Source organism: Agelaius tricolor, unplaced genomic scaffold (genome assembly GCF_023055355.1).
Source record: "Agelaius tricolor isolate 1412-34295 unplaced genomic scaffold, bAgeTri1.0.p SCAF_8, whole genome shotgun sequence".
Lineage (NCBI taxonomy): Eukaryota > Metazoa > Chordata > Aves > Passeriformes > Icteridae > Agelaius > Agelaius tricolor.
The window spans coordinates 25,463,682-25,477,760 of record NW_027269268.1 but is presented as its reverse complement, the minus strand read 5'-3'; the positions used below and the strand labels follow the sequence as shown (position 1 = coordinate 25,477,760).

Here is a 14,079-nt window from a genome sequence, read left to right as displayed (position 1 = left end):
TCTGAGACAAATTACTGAACCATCTGGGGGCAAGTGCTGGGTCTTCCTATTTGAACTTGCCAGTACTGAATCTGTTAGATTCGATATTCCAGTCTTTGGATTCTGTATTTTAGTCTTTAGTACTTGACGCAGACATCTTTTCACTAAAAATCCTTTCTTTAGGATTTTTCCTTCTGAGAAGCTAAGAGGCCTCAGAGACAAAATGTAAACAATGGTTACCTGCTGCTGTGGAATACAACAGATCCACCTGTGACTGGCCCATCTTGGATGTTTATAATTAATGGCCAATCAAGGACCAAGCTATCTCGGACAGAGTCCGAGAGAGCTGCCTTTGTTATCATTCTTTTCTTTTCTATTCTTAGCTTAGTTAGCATCTGAGAAAACCTGTCCTTCTTTTTCTTTTTAGTATAGTGATAATGTAATATATATATATATCATAAAATAATAAATCAAGCCTACTGATCATGGAGGCAACATTCTTGTGAACACGGTCACACTTGACTGCTTAATACTAGCCACTGCTCCACGTGAGGAAACTTACATCCTTTTCCTGCATATTTTGTCTCAGATGAAGCTTTTTATCACTCCCTCTATCCTTAATTGTTTTGAAGCAGCCTGATATTTGAGCCAATAATTTAAATGAGATTTAGTAGCACATTTTGAAAGTGTACACAAAGAAGGACAGGTTTTGCTTTCACTAGCATGGCACACTTCTCTCTCCAAACTGCTCTCACCAAGCCCATTCCTCCCCCCACCACAATACTGATCCCCAGAAAGTAAAACTATATGCATTAGAACCAATTCCAGGGAACACCCACAGTGACACATTCTTTACTCATGTTATTATGGTTCCATTTCAGAAGCATCTTATTGAACACACTAAGAACTTCCTTAGTCAAGCCCAAGCTATCGGCCCCATACAGCTCAGGTCAGCTTGCCCATGCTGGGAAATGGACCATTCAGGAGCCTGAATCACCTCTTCTACTTTTATATTAAACCATAAACTGAACTAGGAGCCAGTTGTAAAGGGAGTTCATGATGCAAACATACTGCAAATTGAACTCATGCCTTTATTTCACAGGCACATCCATTGAATTGATGATGAATTCTAATGCCACAGATCAAAGTAAAGCCAATAGTACAGAACCCATGGTCCCATTTTTTATGACACTCCATTATTTTTAATTAATATGCATCTTTTAAACTTAAAAAAAGAAGCTAAAAATCACAACATTTTACTTTGAAAATAGTATCTGTGTCTAGCTAAAGGAACATTAAAATACCTTCTCTCCCGGGGTCACAGAGATTCTCCATATGCAGTGTGTGTAGGAAGGATAACCATTTGGAAACCCAGGAGAAGAAAAGTTGCCTGTAGATTCCTGCAGGGTTTCTCCACAGGCTGAAAGAAACAAATTACAGTAAAAATATAAAATGTAATGTGCCTAACGGAGAAAAATGCATCTTTCCAATATCTACTCAGAATTCATTTAACTCACTGCAGATGCAGAATGGAAAATAAACTGGTTAGTTTACAATTTATTAAAAGCTTTTTTTTAAGCCAGTTTGACATTTATTCCATTTTATGCAGCATGTTTTTATTCCATGAACTATTTCACTTGTGTGCTGTCTGCTGACATAACCAAAATTATGGCAGCCTTAAAAATATCATTGCTGTCAATCAACTGCAATATTATACATAGAACTCTTTTGGTAATTAAAAAAAAGTTAGACAGCCTTCAAGAACTAGAAGAAATGCTAGCACAACGTGACTTGTATCACACTGAAATCTTTTCAGTGGTTTCATTTATTTTAGTCCTTTACCCACATGAAAAACTGATCTGACCTAAACTCGCTTATTTATGTTGGTATAGAAAACTAAGTCCTATATTCCACAAAGTCTCTTAGCAAAAATGATTTGTAGTAATAAAAGCAAAGCAAATGTAAGGTCTTAAAATACCAAGGGCTTTTATATTCTTTATTATTGAAACTTTTAGCACCCTTCTCTCACCTGTCAATCATGCTGCTAGATGCTGGCTAATAAATCATCTTCACACTAAAATTTAACATTGGAGGTTACTACCAGTCTCCACCATTAAAACTGACTTTGGTAGGTGTTGCACCTTAGTCAGTCATCTTTTTTGACCTTAATCAAATTTTTTTCTCCCACTGATGTTGCAGGTGTGACACAAGATATGAATTTGATATTATCTCATGACTAACAGTGTAATCAGATCTGCAGTTCTTTCAAATTACCATTGCCAGGAGGTGAACAACTGTGTCATCAAAATATTGATGAATTATAAATGTTCTGGAAAATCTTTAAATAAAAGAGGACAAAGGAAAGGATTGCTTATGACAAAAAGACAGACAACACAGCTGTAAAGCTGTTTTGTTAAAATGCACCTAAGATGTGATTGGACAACTACACTGTTATATCAGGTGGAAATTATATTCAAGGCATTAAATATGCTCTCTGACACTCAAATGATTATCATGATAAGAAGAGAAAGGAAAGAGTGGCATGGCTCTCAAGAAGTGTAACAGCTGAAGCTACCATCACTGTGTCCTTTAGGAATTAAACAGGAAAATAAAATATTTTCCTCTCTTCATTTAAAAAAATGTAGTTTTATCTTTAAAAAGATGCAGGCAGCTGCAGCAAGTGACATTTCTGCACAAAGCCCTTTCAATGAAATGGCTGTATCTGTATTAACCTGGGCTAATCTGTCAATTTATTTTTAACACAACAATGAATGCAAAGTCATTTAAGTTGCAGAGTCCTGTACTGGGTTACCCCAGAGCTGGTGAACTGTGCCAGAGCTTACAGTGCCTGAGTAAAACACTTCAGAAAAAGCCAGCAGTGAAACTGTTGGAGGACAGTAGGGCCTAAAGATGAGACATTCACAAGAATCCAGGTACTCCTCTCACCCCTTTTAGAGCCCTGTTATTCTTCCTCTCATCCATGGTTTCATTAAATCCATGCTCAATATACAGAAGATGTATACAGACCTAAAACAATGGCTTTTAAGTTGCAAAAGGAGTCATGGAACTTTTTTTTTTTCCTCAGGAATTACAGAATAAAGCTACTTAATATGAAAATTTACCTTCTATCCTTATTAAATTTCTGGAAGCTCTCGATCAAATTAAAATTATTTTCAGAAATATCTCTAAATTTAACAGAGGCATATGAAATTTTGTAAGTAGATTGCTTCTACTAAGAATTAACACAATCAGAATTTATAAAACGCACTTGGGCTTCATGTGTTTTGCCATATTTATCTTTTAATTGTAAATTCTTGATTACTCAAGGGAGCTATAACAGGAACAGCTTATACCAATCAATAGTTGAATTAATTTTCTATGAGATTTGAGCTCTAGGCTGGCTTCCAAAGCTGCAGTAGACAGGGTGATATTTGGGAATTTCTTGTTGAAAAGCACATTTCTAGGCAACGGGAAACAGTTAAAGTTCTATCACTAGAGAATGTAAAGATTGTATTTGGACTGTAGCAACTGCAGTATTCATGACTAGGTTTATAAGACAGAATATTACAATTTTTTTTTATTGTATAATGATCCACTAGTAATGAAATCCACTTTGGGAGAGAAACGTGGAAGGAAAATGAGTGGTAAGGGCCACTTATTTAAATTTCATTTCATACTTATTTTAGTATATTTCAAGTCAGAAGATATCATCACAACTTAAATCTTATATACTTTAAATAGCAATGCTTTACAATGCTTTAAAAAGCATTTGTACATTTTTATTCCTTTGTTAATCATTAACATTTGCCAAGGTTTTCTCTGATACTTTTTCCCTCCTTTCAAATGTCATGCCTTATATCAATTTTACTAGGCTAGACCACTTGCAGAAATGCCACTTTAGCTTTCCCCACACACATACTCTAGCCATAAAAGCCACTCTCCTCTGCTTTACAGCTTGAGAAGGTTAGACATCTAATAAGGCTTCCCATGGTTAGGAGAGCGAAACTATTTTAGCTTTCCTTGTAAAGATTAGCACTGGGTGTAGGCAGCAGGTAGATTATGTGCTTATACAAAGCCATTCCCACCAGTGTACTCTGCAGCAGTGTTTAATTACACAGCCTGAGTATGACACCTCTCTGGGCTGGCCTGCACACATGGCCAAGTCCCATCAAGGATTACTGTGAAATCTGCAAATGATGAAGCCCAGATCCCCCAGGACACTTAGGGAACCAAGTCTCATTCCTTTTCACATAGCACTAGCAAATGCATAGCATCATTTATGGCTAATTTGAGTTCACCCTTTTTCTTTAAGTTCTTTAACACTTAGACACAAGTCGGTACCACTATACATATATAGCATAGAAAGCTGCCACAGAGTCCTAAAAATATCTACTGCTGATCATATTCTTGTTAAATCAAAAACTTAAATCAGTTTACTGCAACTCAGGGTCTTACTATTGACTTGATTCCTCATAATAGTTATAAGGAAATTGTCTTAATCTAAAAACCCTAATTCTCCTTATGCAGTAAACAAAGGCTGACTTTTGAAGATGAACATTCTTTTCAAATCTAACCCATGCAATTTGTAAATTTGCTGAACTTCGTCCATCCACCTTCTCTTCCTCTAAACAAATTTCTCCCACCAGTCTGAGACTTTCCTATCCATTATGCATTCCCACTTTATACCCTTTTTTTTGTTCTTTTGGCACATGAGTATCTTTCTCCATCATTTTCCTTTCTTATTCTTCTGCTCCTATTAAGCTACATATAAATGTTAACTACAATTTCTATATAAAACTATAGAGGCAGACCGGCATTGAAATTTTAGCAGCTAGAAGAAAACACATTTTATTATTCAATTAGACTGTCTGAAAACTGTAGTACATCCAACCTTGAACTTCAAGTTTTATTCTCAAATACCAAGACAATCAAAATTCAAAATTAGATTGGCAGAGGAAGGACTTCAACTTAGTTGTTTTCTTTCCCCTTATTATTCCATCACATAACAATATAATTTGGTTTTAAAATGTAACAGATCCCTATCAGCAATTACGTTTTCCTTTTACAAAAATCCTAAGGAAAAGTTAAAAACAAACCAAAATTGCTGTTGCTACATTTTAGAGACCTGGCACTTACCCTGCTGCTGAAAGGCAGGTTATCAAATCTCTGGCTTCACCAGTCTCAAAACTGTTTCTTGGTCAGTAAGCCCCTTCCTGAATAATGACCCTGAATATCCTGACTATCTAAAACACCTTGGAAGGCTCAGCTTCTTCCCTGCTGCGAGGATCACCTGCGTTTTCCAGCAGCCCTGAGCTCAACTTCATGTTCAAGGGCCCCAAAAAAGGACTTGGGACTGCAACTGTTTGCAGAAATAATTAGAACTCCAAACAAAACACACAATACTATAAAATCCTTTATCATAGAAGTGTGGGTCTCTGTAAAATGCTGATTAAGTCATTGGTTTCTGCATTTTCATTGCATTGCATTTAAGGGAGCACAAATGAACATATGAAAAAATGCAGATATTATTAAGGATTGAAATATTCACTGCTGTTTTACAATAAGCAGGCATCATGATTAATAACTTTTGTCTGAAATAGGAAATAAAACATACCTCCAAAAGCAACACAGTATCAGGGATTTTATTGCTATGTATTAGAATCATCATTTGATTCCTTACATAAAAACAAAAGCTTTATGCCTGTCTGAATTTTCAGTTTGAGTATTTGCTGCAAAATTTATTAGAAGAAAAGTACTAGATAACTTTCAGAGATTTGCTTTCTTTATTGGATTCAGTCTGGGTTGCATTATTCAGCTATGCAGCTTCTTTTAAAAAGATTAACTGAAAAAATAGCATTTTAAATAGTATTCTAGTTAACATTTGTAGAAAAAACTTCTGTCTTTTTCTCTCTCTTAAAACTCACTTTCTTTTATGGCATGGCTCATTTAAGTAAGGCTGGAAAGCCAATATATTTTATCCCAAATTTTGCAAAGCTGGGTGCCAAAAAAGGAGCATAATCCTTTAACCACATTCATTTTCATTGTTCATGTGACCCATGTTCACTGGTGCTGCAAAAGATATCTTACTTTTCAAATGCAAACTGCTACTGAACAACCACAGTGGTTTTACAATACTGTGAAATCAACTTTCAACAAGGCTTTCATGACATTGAAAGAAATTATAATTCGCAGTACATTTTCATGACATATATGAAAAGGATATTTTCTCTGATCAACTGTTTGAACACTAGCTCTAAATGTACATTGCATCTTTTACAGTTTTGAAAGTGTATATTAGAGTATCATGTACATACTAAACAGACTAGTTTATAGTTTCTTTCCATTTTTTTCTTTCTTAAGTCAAAATGATCATGAGATACTACCTACTTGCCCAGCAGTTTTACTTTTATATACTTTTTTCCTCCAAAACTTGTCCTTGTATCAAAATATGTATATATTCTTTGTGTTCATGAAGCTATTGCTCTCTGTATGCTTTCATTAGAAATACTGCTGCCAAGCATGTCATTATTAAAGTACTTTCTGTACCAAAAGGAAAGAGCAGAAATTGTTCCCAAAGGAACAGTTGTTAAAGAAAAGGTGTTTAAGTGGCTTCTGCTTTAGCAGGCCCAGAATCTCTGTGCCTGTTCTCAGTATATACAAGAGCATGATTCAGCGTGCTTACAGCACAAAGGAAAAGCACATTTCAGCTGTACAGTGCATCTTCATTAGATCTATCGCTGCTGGTACAAACTTGAAGCAACTCCATTACTTTAACACTAAAGATTGCTTTCTTTAGTCCTTTTGTGTTGATCAGTTGGTTGAAAGTGGCAATGTATCTAAGTTAAAACAGCTCCTGAGATGTCATTCATTCCCATGAGGAGCAGTATGGCTGTAAGCCTACATGGCTCAGAGCTGGGATGTCCAGCCTCCCACAAGGATCTTGCTGGTAAATTCTGACTGAGAGATGGCACTTCTGAAATTCTTTGGTTGACATCAAAGGTTAACAGTGGTATCAGCAGTAACTAGAGCAAGGAGATTAAAACCTTTTCCTTTGAGATCTCCACCATTCTGGCAGCACTTAGTGAAGAAAGAGCACTAGAGAACAACACGAACCATAGGGTTGACTCTGGGTTACTCCAGGCTTGCCACTGATGTCTCTGAGACAGACAGCAACTCAACCACATTATTTTGAGATAAAAAATTAATATGCATTCAAATTATAGGATGACAGAATTAGGCAGAAGATATTTAAATTTTAAATGTATCTGTTAAAAACTATAGAAATTTTGTAGAAAGATCTAACCATCTCATCCACACAAGAGTTTACAATTTGGTTGTCCTCACTTCTTTCATTAACACATTTTAAAAAAATATAATGGATTCACAGCCAAGCACAGTAATTCGTTTTGTTCCTTCTGCACTCAACTTGAATTCAAATAAAGGACTCCAGCCAGCATGCAAACCAGAAGTGATATTAAACATATTTTTCTAGTTGTTGAACAGCTAAGAGAAGCAGATTGAAATGTCATGTTGTTTCATACAGTTCATCTGTCCTTAGGTACTTTGCATTCCAGTGACCTTATCCATAAGGGGTTTTTTTATGATTCGATTCCTCTGCAGCCTATGTCAGTTGCCAACATAGAAAGAGAATACTGAGCAGCTGACTCAAAAAGTTTATCATTGCTCCTGAACAACAAGTCAAACAGTTGCTAGTATGTGGTTTTTGTTTGTTTGTGGTGCAATACCTGGACATCTATACAGCTTTCTTGCCTGTGCAATATCTCCTTTACTTAGACGGGTACGCTGGCCAATGGCAGGTCGTATACCATTGTCATCACGGGAAGGGAGAATGGTATCCAGAAACATGCCCCTAAAAAAAATAAAAATAAAAATAGACCCCAAAAAACCCTATCAGGTTTCTCTCATAAAACTGTCTGAGTTCCATGAATGTATACCTGTTTTGTAAATCTGGTTTTTACATTTGGCATAAATAAGAGGATAATATACAGAACTTTAAATGCAGACAACATGCCATAAAATTTCTCAGGTTGGCAAACTTTATGCAAAGTTACCAAAAAATAATCTTCTCTCAGCACATCAATTAACATATCAGCTTTTATATTTCTGCTAAAAAAGAGGAAGAAGATCTCTAACTACTATTAAGACTTTACAGGGAAAAGACACTGCCATTAAGCTATTGCTATATTGGAAAAAAAGATATAAAATTTCATTAAAATACATAGGTTCATCTCTAGCACAAAATTCTTAATCACAAAGCTCCAATTTTTAACGAAGTTTTTATAAGAACTCCTACAGTCTGACTTACATGTGAGAGCAGGTAAAGTCAAAGACATTTGCCAATCATGATTCTGTCAAGTGTTGTAAGACATTTAACTCCACTCTAACTGCTGACACTTTCAAAACAGAAATGCTTACTTGCCAGCCTTTACTTGCCTTGCAATAAAATATATCAACTTACCATATGTGATTTTAGTGACATTAACCTTAAATGACAAGACATCACAGAGAAATACACTTGTTCCAAATGTGCAATTTATTCAAAATTTCCCAGATTTTAAATATGATCTAAAACATTTTGCTATTCTCAAATAAATTTTAATAGACTAAGATACAAAACTACATTCTATTACCATGTTGCAGAATTTAAAATCCTTCAAAGCCCATAAAAAAAGCAGTTAACAGAAGAATATGTTTCTATAGTCTCTTTTTATTTAATTATTTATAATCACCTGTATACCTGCAGGGGTTTTATTGAAAAGTAAAACCAGTACCTTCAGACATAACATAGATGCAAAAATTAATGAATGGCAAGGATGCCTGTAGTTAGGAATACCATTTATAAACACATACTGGTTTTTAAATCAAAATTGATGAACCATTTTGAGTATTGCAAGTACATATTGCTCTCTTTATCCAGTTAGATTTTTTGAGCCATTACTAGAAATTTTGTAAAGACAGAATAATCTCAGGATGTTACCCTAAACATTGAAATAAACTACATACGGCATTAATCATCTTCTAGAACAAAGGCACATTATTCTTTAGAAAGTGATTGCATCTGTAAATTATAATTCTATTTTCCACTCAATTTCAGCACAACATCAAACTGATGCTTCTCATACACTGAAAAACTTTGAAAACAATCCTCTCTTGAATGCCTTAGCACTTTAAAAAAGGAACATACCGTAAGTTTAAATACAGCATGAACAAAATCATTGTGTACGACAAGAACTTTATGATATTTTGTGATTCCTACTACTTATCTAGGTGAGCAAAGTCTAACAAACAGCTGGCAATATGCCTCACTGGGCATCACTCATGCTTGCAGGATGAATTAGTGCAAATCAATACCCAACCTCAGGGCTTGGCTGGCTATTTTTAGACAGTATGAAGTAACAAGCCCTTGTACCTTGGGGCAGGGCATGCCTGTTCATGGCACTATCAGTTTTTGCCAGCTTGGAAAGTGGTGAAATCAGGGCTAACAAATCAAATTACCTTGATGTTGTCATTGCCCTAGGACTCAGGGGGGTTCTGTCTTGTTCAATTACTCTATTTTATACAGGTTCTTATAATCTCTTCCTTAAGGTAATGGTATGGGTAACTGGATTAAGCAATGTGACTAATAGCTAACTCATGTGGCTCATTCCCATGCTCTTCCAGGGGTGAATTATGTCTAATGCTGAGTAATAGAGCCTTTGGTTGGATTTTTATATAATAATAGAATTTATATTGAGAGAACAAGCCAAACAAATTTGCAACGGCTGGTGAGGTTTTAGTGGCCCTCAGTTTACTTTGAAGTGTCAGATTGTCCAGTATTTTTACCTTAAAATGCATGAATTTGAAAAATATTTTTTAAAAAACTGAACAAAAAAAAAAAAAGACCCATACACACAAGAAAGAAAAACCAAAAAAACAAACCCAACCCAGACCAAACAAACAAACAAAAAAAAAAAAAAAACCACACCCAAGAATATATCTTTTCAAACTAAAACTTTTTCTTGGGTGTTTTTGGGAGGTTTCTTTTAATTTTACATTACTCTGGTACCTTTAGAGAATAATTAGCTGATGAAATGCAATAGGAGACTGGATGAATGCCTCTTTCACTTCTTTCACTTCTTCTCTAGGGTAGGGCTGACCTATGGGTCCAGCTCATTGTACAGCTTCCCACAACCCTGCACCCTGTCAGAGAGAGCCCCACTGAGTCACTAAGGAGCTGGGAAAGGATCAGCCTGCAACAGGACAGAGCAAAACCAGCAGAAGTCTTTACTATAAGGTTTTTATGACAGTAACAATACTGTCAGATAAAGAGAGGAGGCTGCAGCCTCTGTTATAAATGCTTGACTGCAGTCCTTAACAAAGGATGTGGCTTGCATAGTAGATGTCCAAATAACCTGTGCTCTACCTGCATAATCCATGGCTATGAAACTCCATACATCTAAAGAGATGTATTTTTCTTTTAGAAAACAGATCATGTTACACATAACATTCTTAGCCATTTCACTCATTTCATTTTTCTAAATTCAAATTTTTGTGGACACAAAAAGAGAGTATCATATAAAATGATGTTTCCAGTTTATCTTGTCTGAAAATCTAAAGAACTGAGGCAAGATCAAAAGGCTGCTTTGAAACTGAACAGAAAAGAAACACATTTTCAAATATAATTAAATTATTTTGACTTAAAATAAACAAGCTGTGCTTTGACTGCTGTAGGAATATTATGTCGCAAGGGACATTTTAAGGCATTTAAAAATACTTCAAAAAGCATAGTTCTTAGCATTCACAGACAGGAAGAGAATTAAAAGCCAAAAGGTATAACCTGAGACTCCAACCTTGAGAAGGTGTTCCTGGCATAGTGCATAATGCTGTCAAAGTCGTATGGTTCCCCCAGGGAGTTCACCTCTCCAGGCTCCATCTTCAAAAAGTTATATTCCTGACCTACAAATGATTGATAATTATAGATTCTTTAATATCTTTTTCTGTAAAGATAAAAACCAAACACGAAAAGAAAACCAACAAAGATCCTAACCTAATTACTCACTGACATTCATAAATCTTTGCAATTTGGGAGGAAGTGTGCAACTCTACTATGCCCCCTTAACTCATAGGGCAGACTTCTTCTGAAACACACATCACATTTGTATATTTGGATTTAGAAAGACTAGTTTCATGCAACAAACACATTAAGGCCTCACACATCATGATGTGCTTCATGTACAGTCCATACAAATTTCTGGTTTGGTTCTTAATTCCTAAAAGAAATCATTTTGATGGCAAAGACTCCAGAAGAACCCTCCTCACTCATTAGACTGGATACTAACACTCTAACTGGATACTAAATCCAGCACTAGACTACTGGAGACTCAGCTTCAGCAAAGTCTGAAGCTTTCTCTGTGAGGCTTCATGTAATGCAGACACTACAAAGTCACATTTTCAAGATCCAGCTGTGGCAAATTAACAAGAGCAGAACAGGAGAAAAGGAATTATACTTAGTTCATAATTCCATACCCTAAGTTCTTTGACCTAATTAGTACATCAGCAATACAAAGCACTCCTTACCCAAGTTCATATTCCCACTGGAGTCTTGCAAAAAGACCCTGCAGTGACATTAACATTTTAACCAACATAAGCTGCATAACATAACAAAAACCAAATGTGTCAGTGGCCATGGCTTCCTGATCCCATTTAGTGATCCTCAAGCTCATGCCACACCACAAGAAGTAGTTTCAGTCAGAAACCAGAGAAACAACTGAAAGGGAGAGCATGCTGCTGAGGATGGCACTCCAGCTGATTTTCTCATCATAGTAAAAGAAAAGGGGAGGAGCATCTGCACAAGTCAATAATACAGTGAGACAAGAAAGAAGGCTCAAACATGCATGACATTTCAGAACTTTAGAGACTTAAGGGAGTGTGTATCAGCTGCCAGTCTCCTTCCAAGTCCTAGATGAAGTGGCAAAAACTCATTGTATCTCAAATATTTTAAAATATTTTCTAAAGAAACAGACTAAGCTACTCCAAGCCTACTTCCCTCCCATTTTGCCTACCCAACACAAGCAAGGGCACAAACAGCTAGGGTGGCAAAGAGCTGACAGTCACAGTTTAAAATTCTCAAGTTCCTCAGATGCTTTATCTCAACAACACCAAGGTCACTGACTGAAGCTGGACGTTCTGTAGAGAGTGAGGTGAATAAAGTGTAAACTGCAGGATCTGTGCCTGTCTGCCATAGACTGAAAGTTCTTCACCTTACCCTCCCAGGTCAAAGCCCCTTGAGCAGCTACAGACATATTTCTACTTACCATTCACTAAAGCCTACAGGAGAAATGCCCTTCCTCAAGCACAGAAATAGAACTTGTAAAGAGCCTTAAGAGCAGTGGCTTCTTTCGAAGTTTTTGAGCATGATTGTTATTTTGCTCCTTCTAGCCCTCTATGTTAATGATCTGCTACTTGTCCAGACCTTTGGAAAATATTATACTATAATTTCAGTATTTTATTTGTCAATCAATTTGAAATCAGTCAAGGTAAGAAGAATAGCAGGTATAATTGCTATTTCAGCTATTCAGCACTCAGTTCCAATGGAGTTGAGAAGATGAAGGAAACACCAAAAACAAACACATGAGTTTTGCTTCCCAAAATACTTGTCAGAATGTCTCACCAGGTTGGATGTTCTCTCTAATGATGGTGACATGGTCATCACGGTCTGGTCGTGTATGTTCATGCCAAAACCCTATTACGTGACCCAACTCATGGACAACTATGCCAAATTTATCACAGTTCTTGCCAATAGATATAGCCTGAGGACCATTTCCCCTTCGACCCACATAAGAACAGCACCTGTAATTGAAACACAAACACAGATGAAAGTTTCCATACATATGTCTACAAACCACATAGCAAATTCAATTAAAACTTGAAAAAATATTATATAAAGATTCAACAGTTAAATGCACAATGTAATTTCAGATCTTTCACAAACTCTAGGTCTTCTACAAGAGCAGTCAATTATTCAAAATACATATGAGTGAAGCTTTTTTTGATATTATTCAAGGTCTTAAAAGATGTCAGCTTTGATCAACAGAATTCTCATTGTCATGACAGTCTATTCAGTCATTCTATAGAATGACACAGGAACTTGTTTTAAGCAAAAGAATAAAAATAAGCAATGCTCTGATGGCAGCATGCACCACCATGTCTTTGTGGGTCATGGACAGAAATGTTAATAATGCCAGGTCACAGGATAAGCCCATGATACTGCACTTTCAGTCACAGCTTGAGTCCAATCCATTTACCACAACCCTTCAAACCCAACCATGCAACCAATTTTAACCTATTTAGTTTTCCATTCACCTATAATCCTGCAAAATCACCTTGTAGAGTCAATACATTTAAATACATAAGTCCTGGAATTTAATTCGTAGTTAAAAATCTTTATGATTTTAATACAACACATGATGGCAGAGCAAGGGATCGATGGGAATAAAGTTAGGATAAGCATATATAATTGTGAAAAGGCAGAAAGAATCATTTTGTTTAAAACAGTTTAAACACTTCTGCAGAGCCTTCATGTTGGCCACTGTGTGGAAACTCTACAGAGAAAAATTGCAATGCAGAACTAAAGAACATTAATGATTATTTATGGCTTAAAACTAATCAATAGGTTATTGAGACCTAAAATCATAGACTATTTAACACATTTTCAATAGTTTTAACATGCCTATTTTTTTGACTTCATATACATTACATGCTTCAGCTGGAAAAGATATATTTGGGGACGAAAAAATTTCTCTATATATTGAATATAGTTTTTTTCACAGTGATATTTAGGAGATCAACAGATAGAAAGGAAAAACTGAAAAATAAATTATTATAATTAGTAACTTTTGTGACATCTCCTGCTTTACTTTTATTGACACTATTGATAACAAGGGCAAAATAATAAAATAGGATTTTGACTACAGCTTCTCTTCCTGTCTTTCTTACTTCTTTTGGACCAAATGAGGCTCTAACTTTTTAAGACTGTGTTTTAGATCACCTCTGAAAGCTCTTAGTGGTATTCCATAAATCAGATAGATTTTTAGGTGTCTG

The 14,079-nt window shown here is 35.8% G+C and overlaps 1 protein-coding gene across 1 annotated transcript in view; it reads right to left on the bottom strand.

The window, feature by feature from the left end:
- TLL1 (tolloid like 1) overlaps positions 1-14,079 on the bottom strand; it is a 125,581-nt gene that overhangs the window by 42,525 nt on the left and 68,977 nt on the right. The window contains exons 6-9 of the mRNA XM_071432012.1: positions 12,650-12,828; positions 10,830-10,935; positions 7,725-7,849; positions 1,284-1,399 (exon numbers count right to left, since the gene is read on the bottom strand). Of these exons, the coding sequence (XP_071288113.1) occupies positions 1,284-1,399; positions 7,725-7,849; positions 10,830-10,935; positions 12,650-12,828 (526 nt within the window). The remainder of the gene's footprint in view (positions 1-1,283; positions 1,400-7,724; positions 7,850-10,829; positions 10,936-12,649; positions 12,829-14,079) is intronic.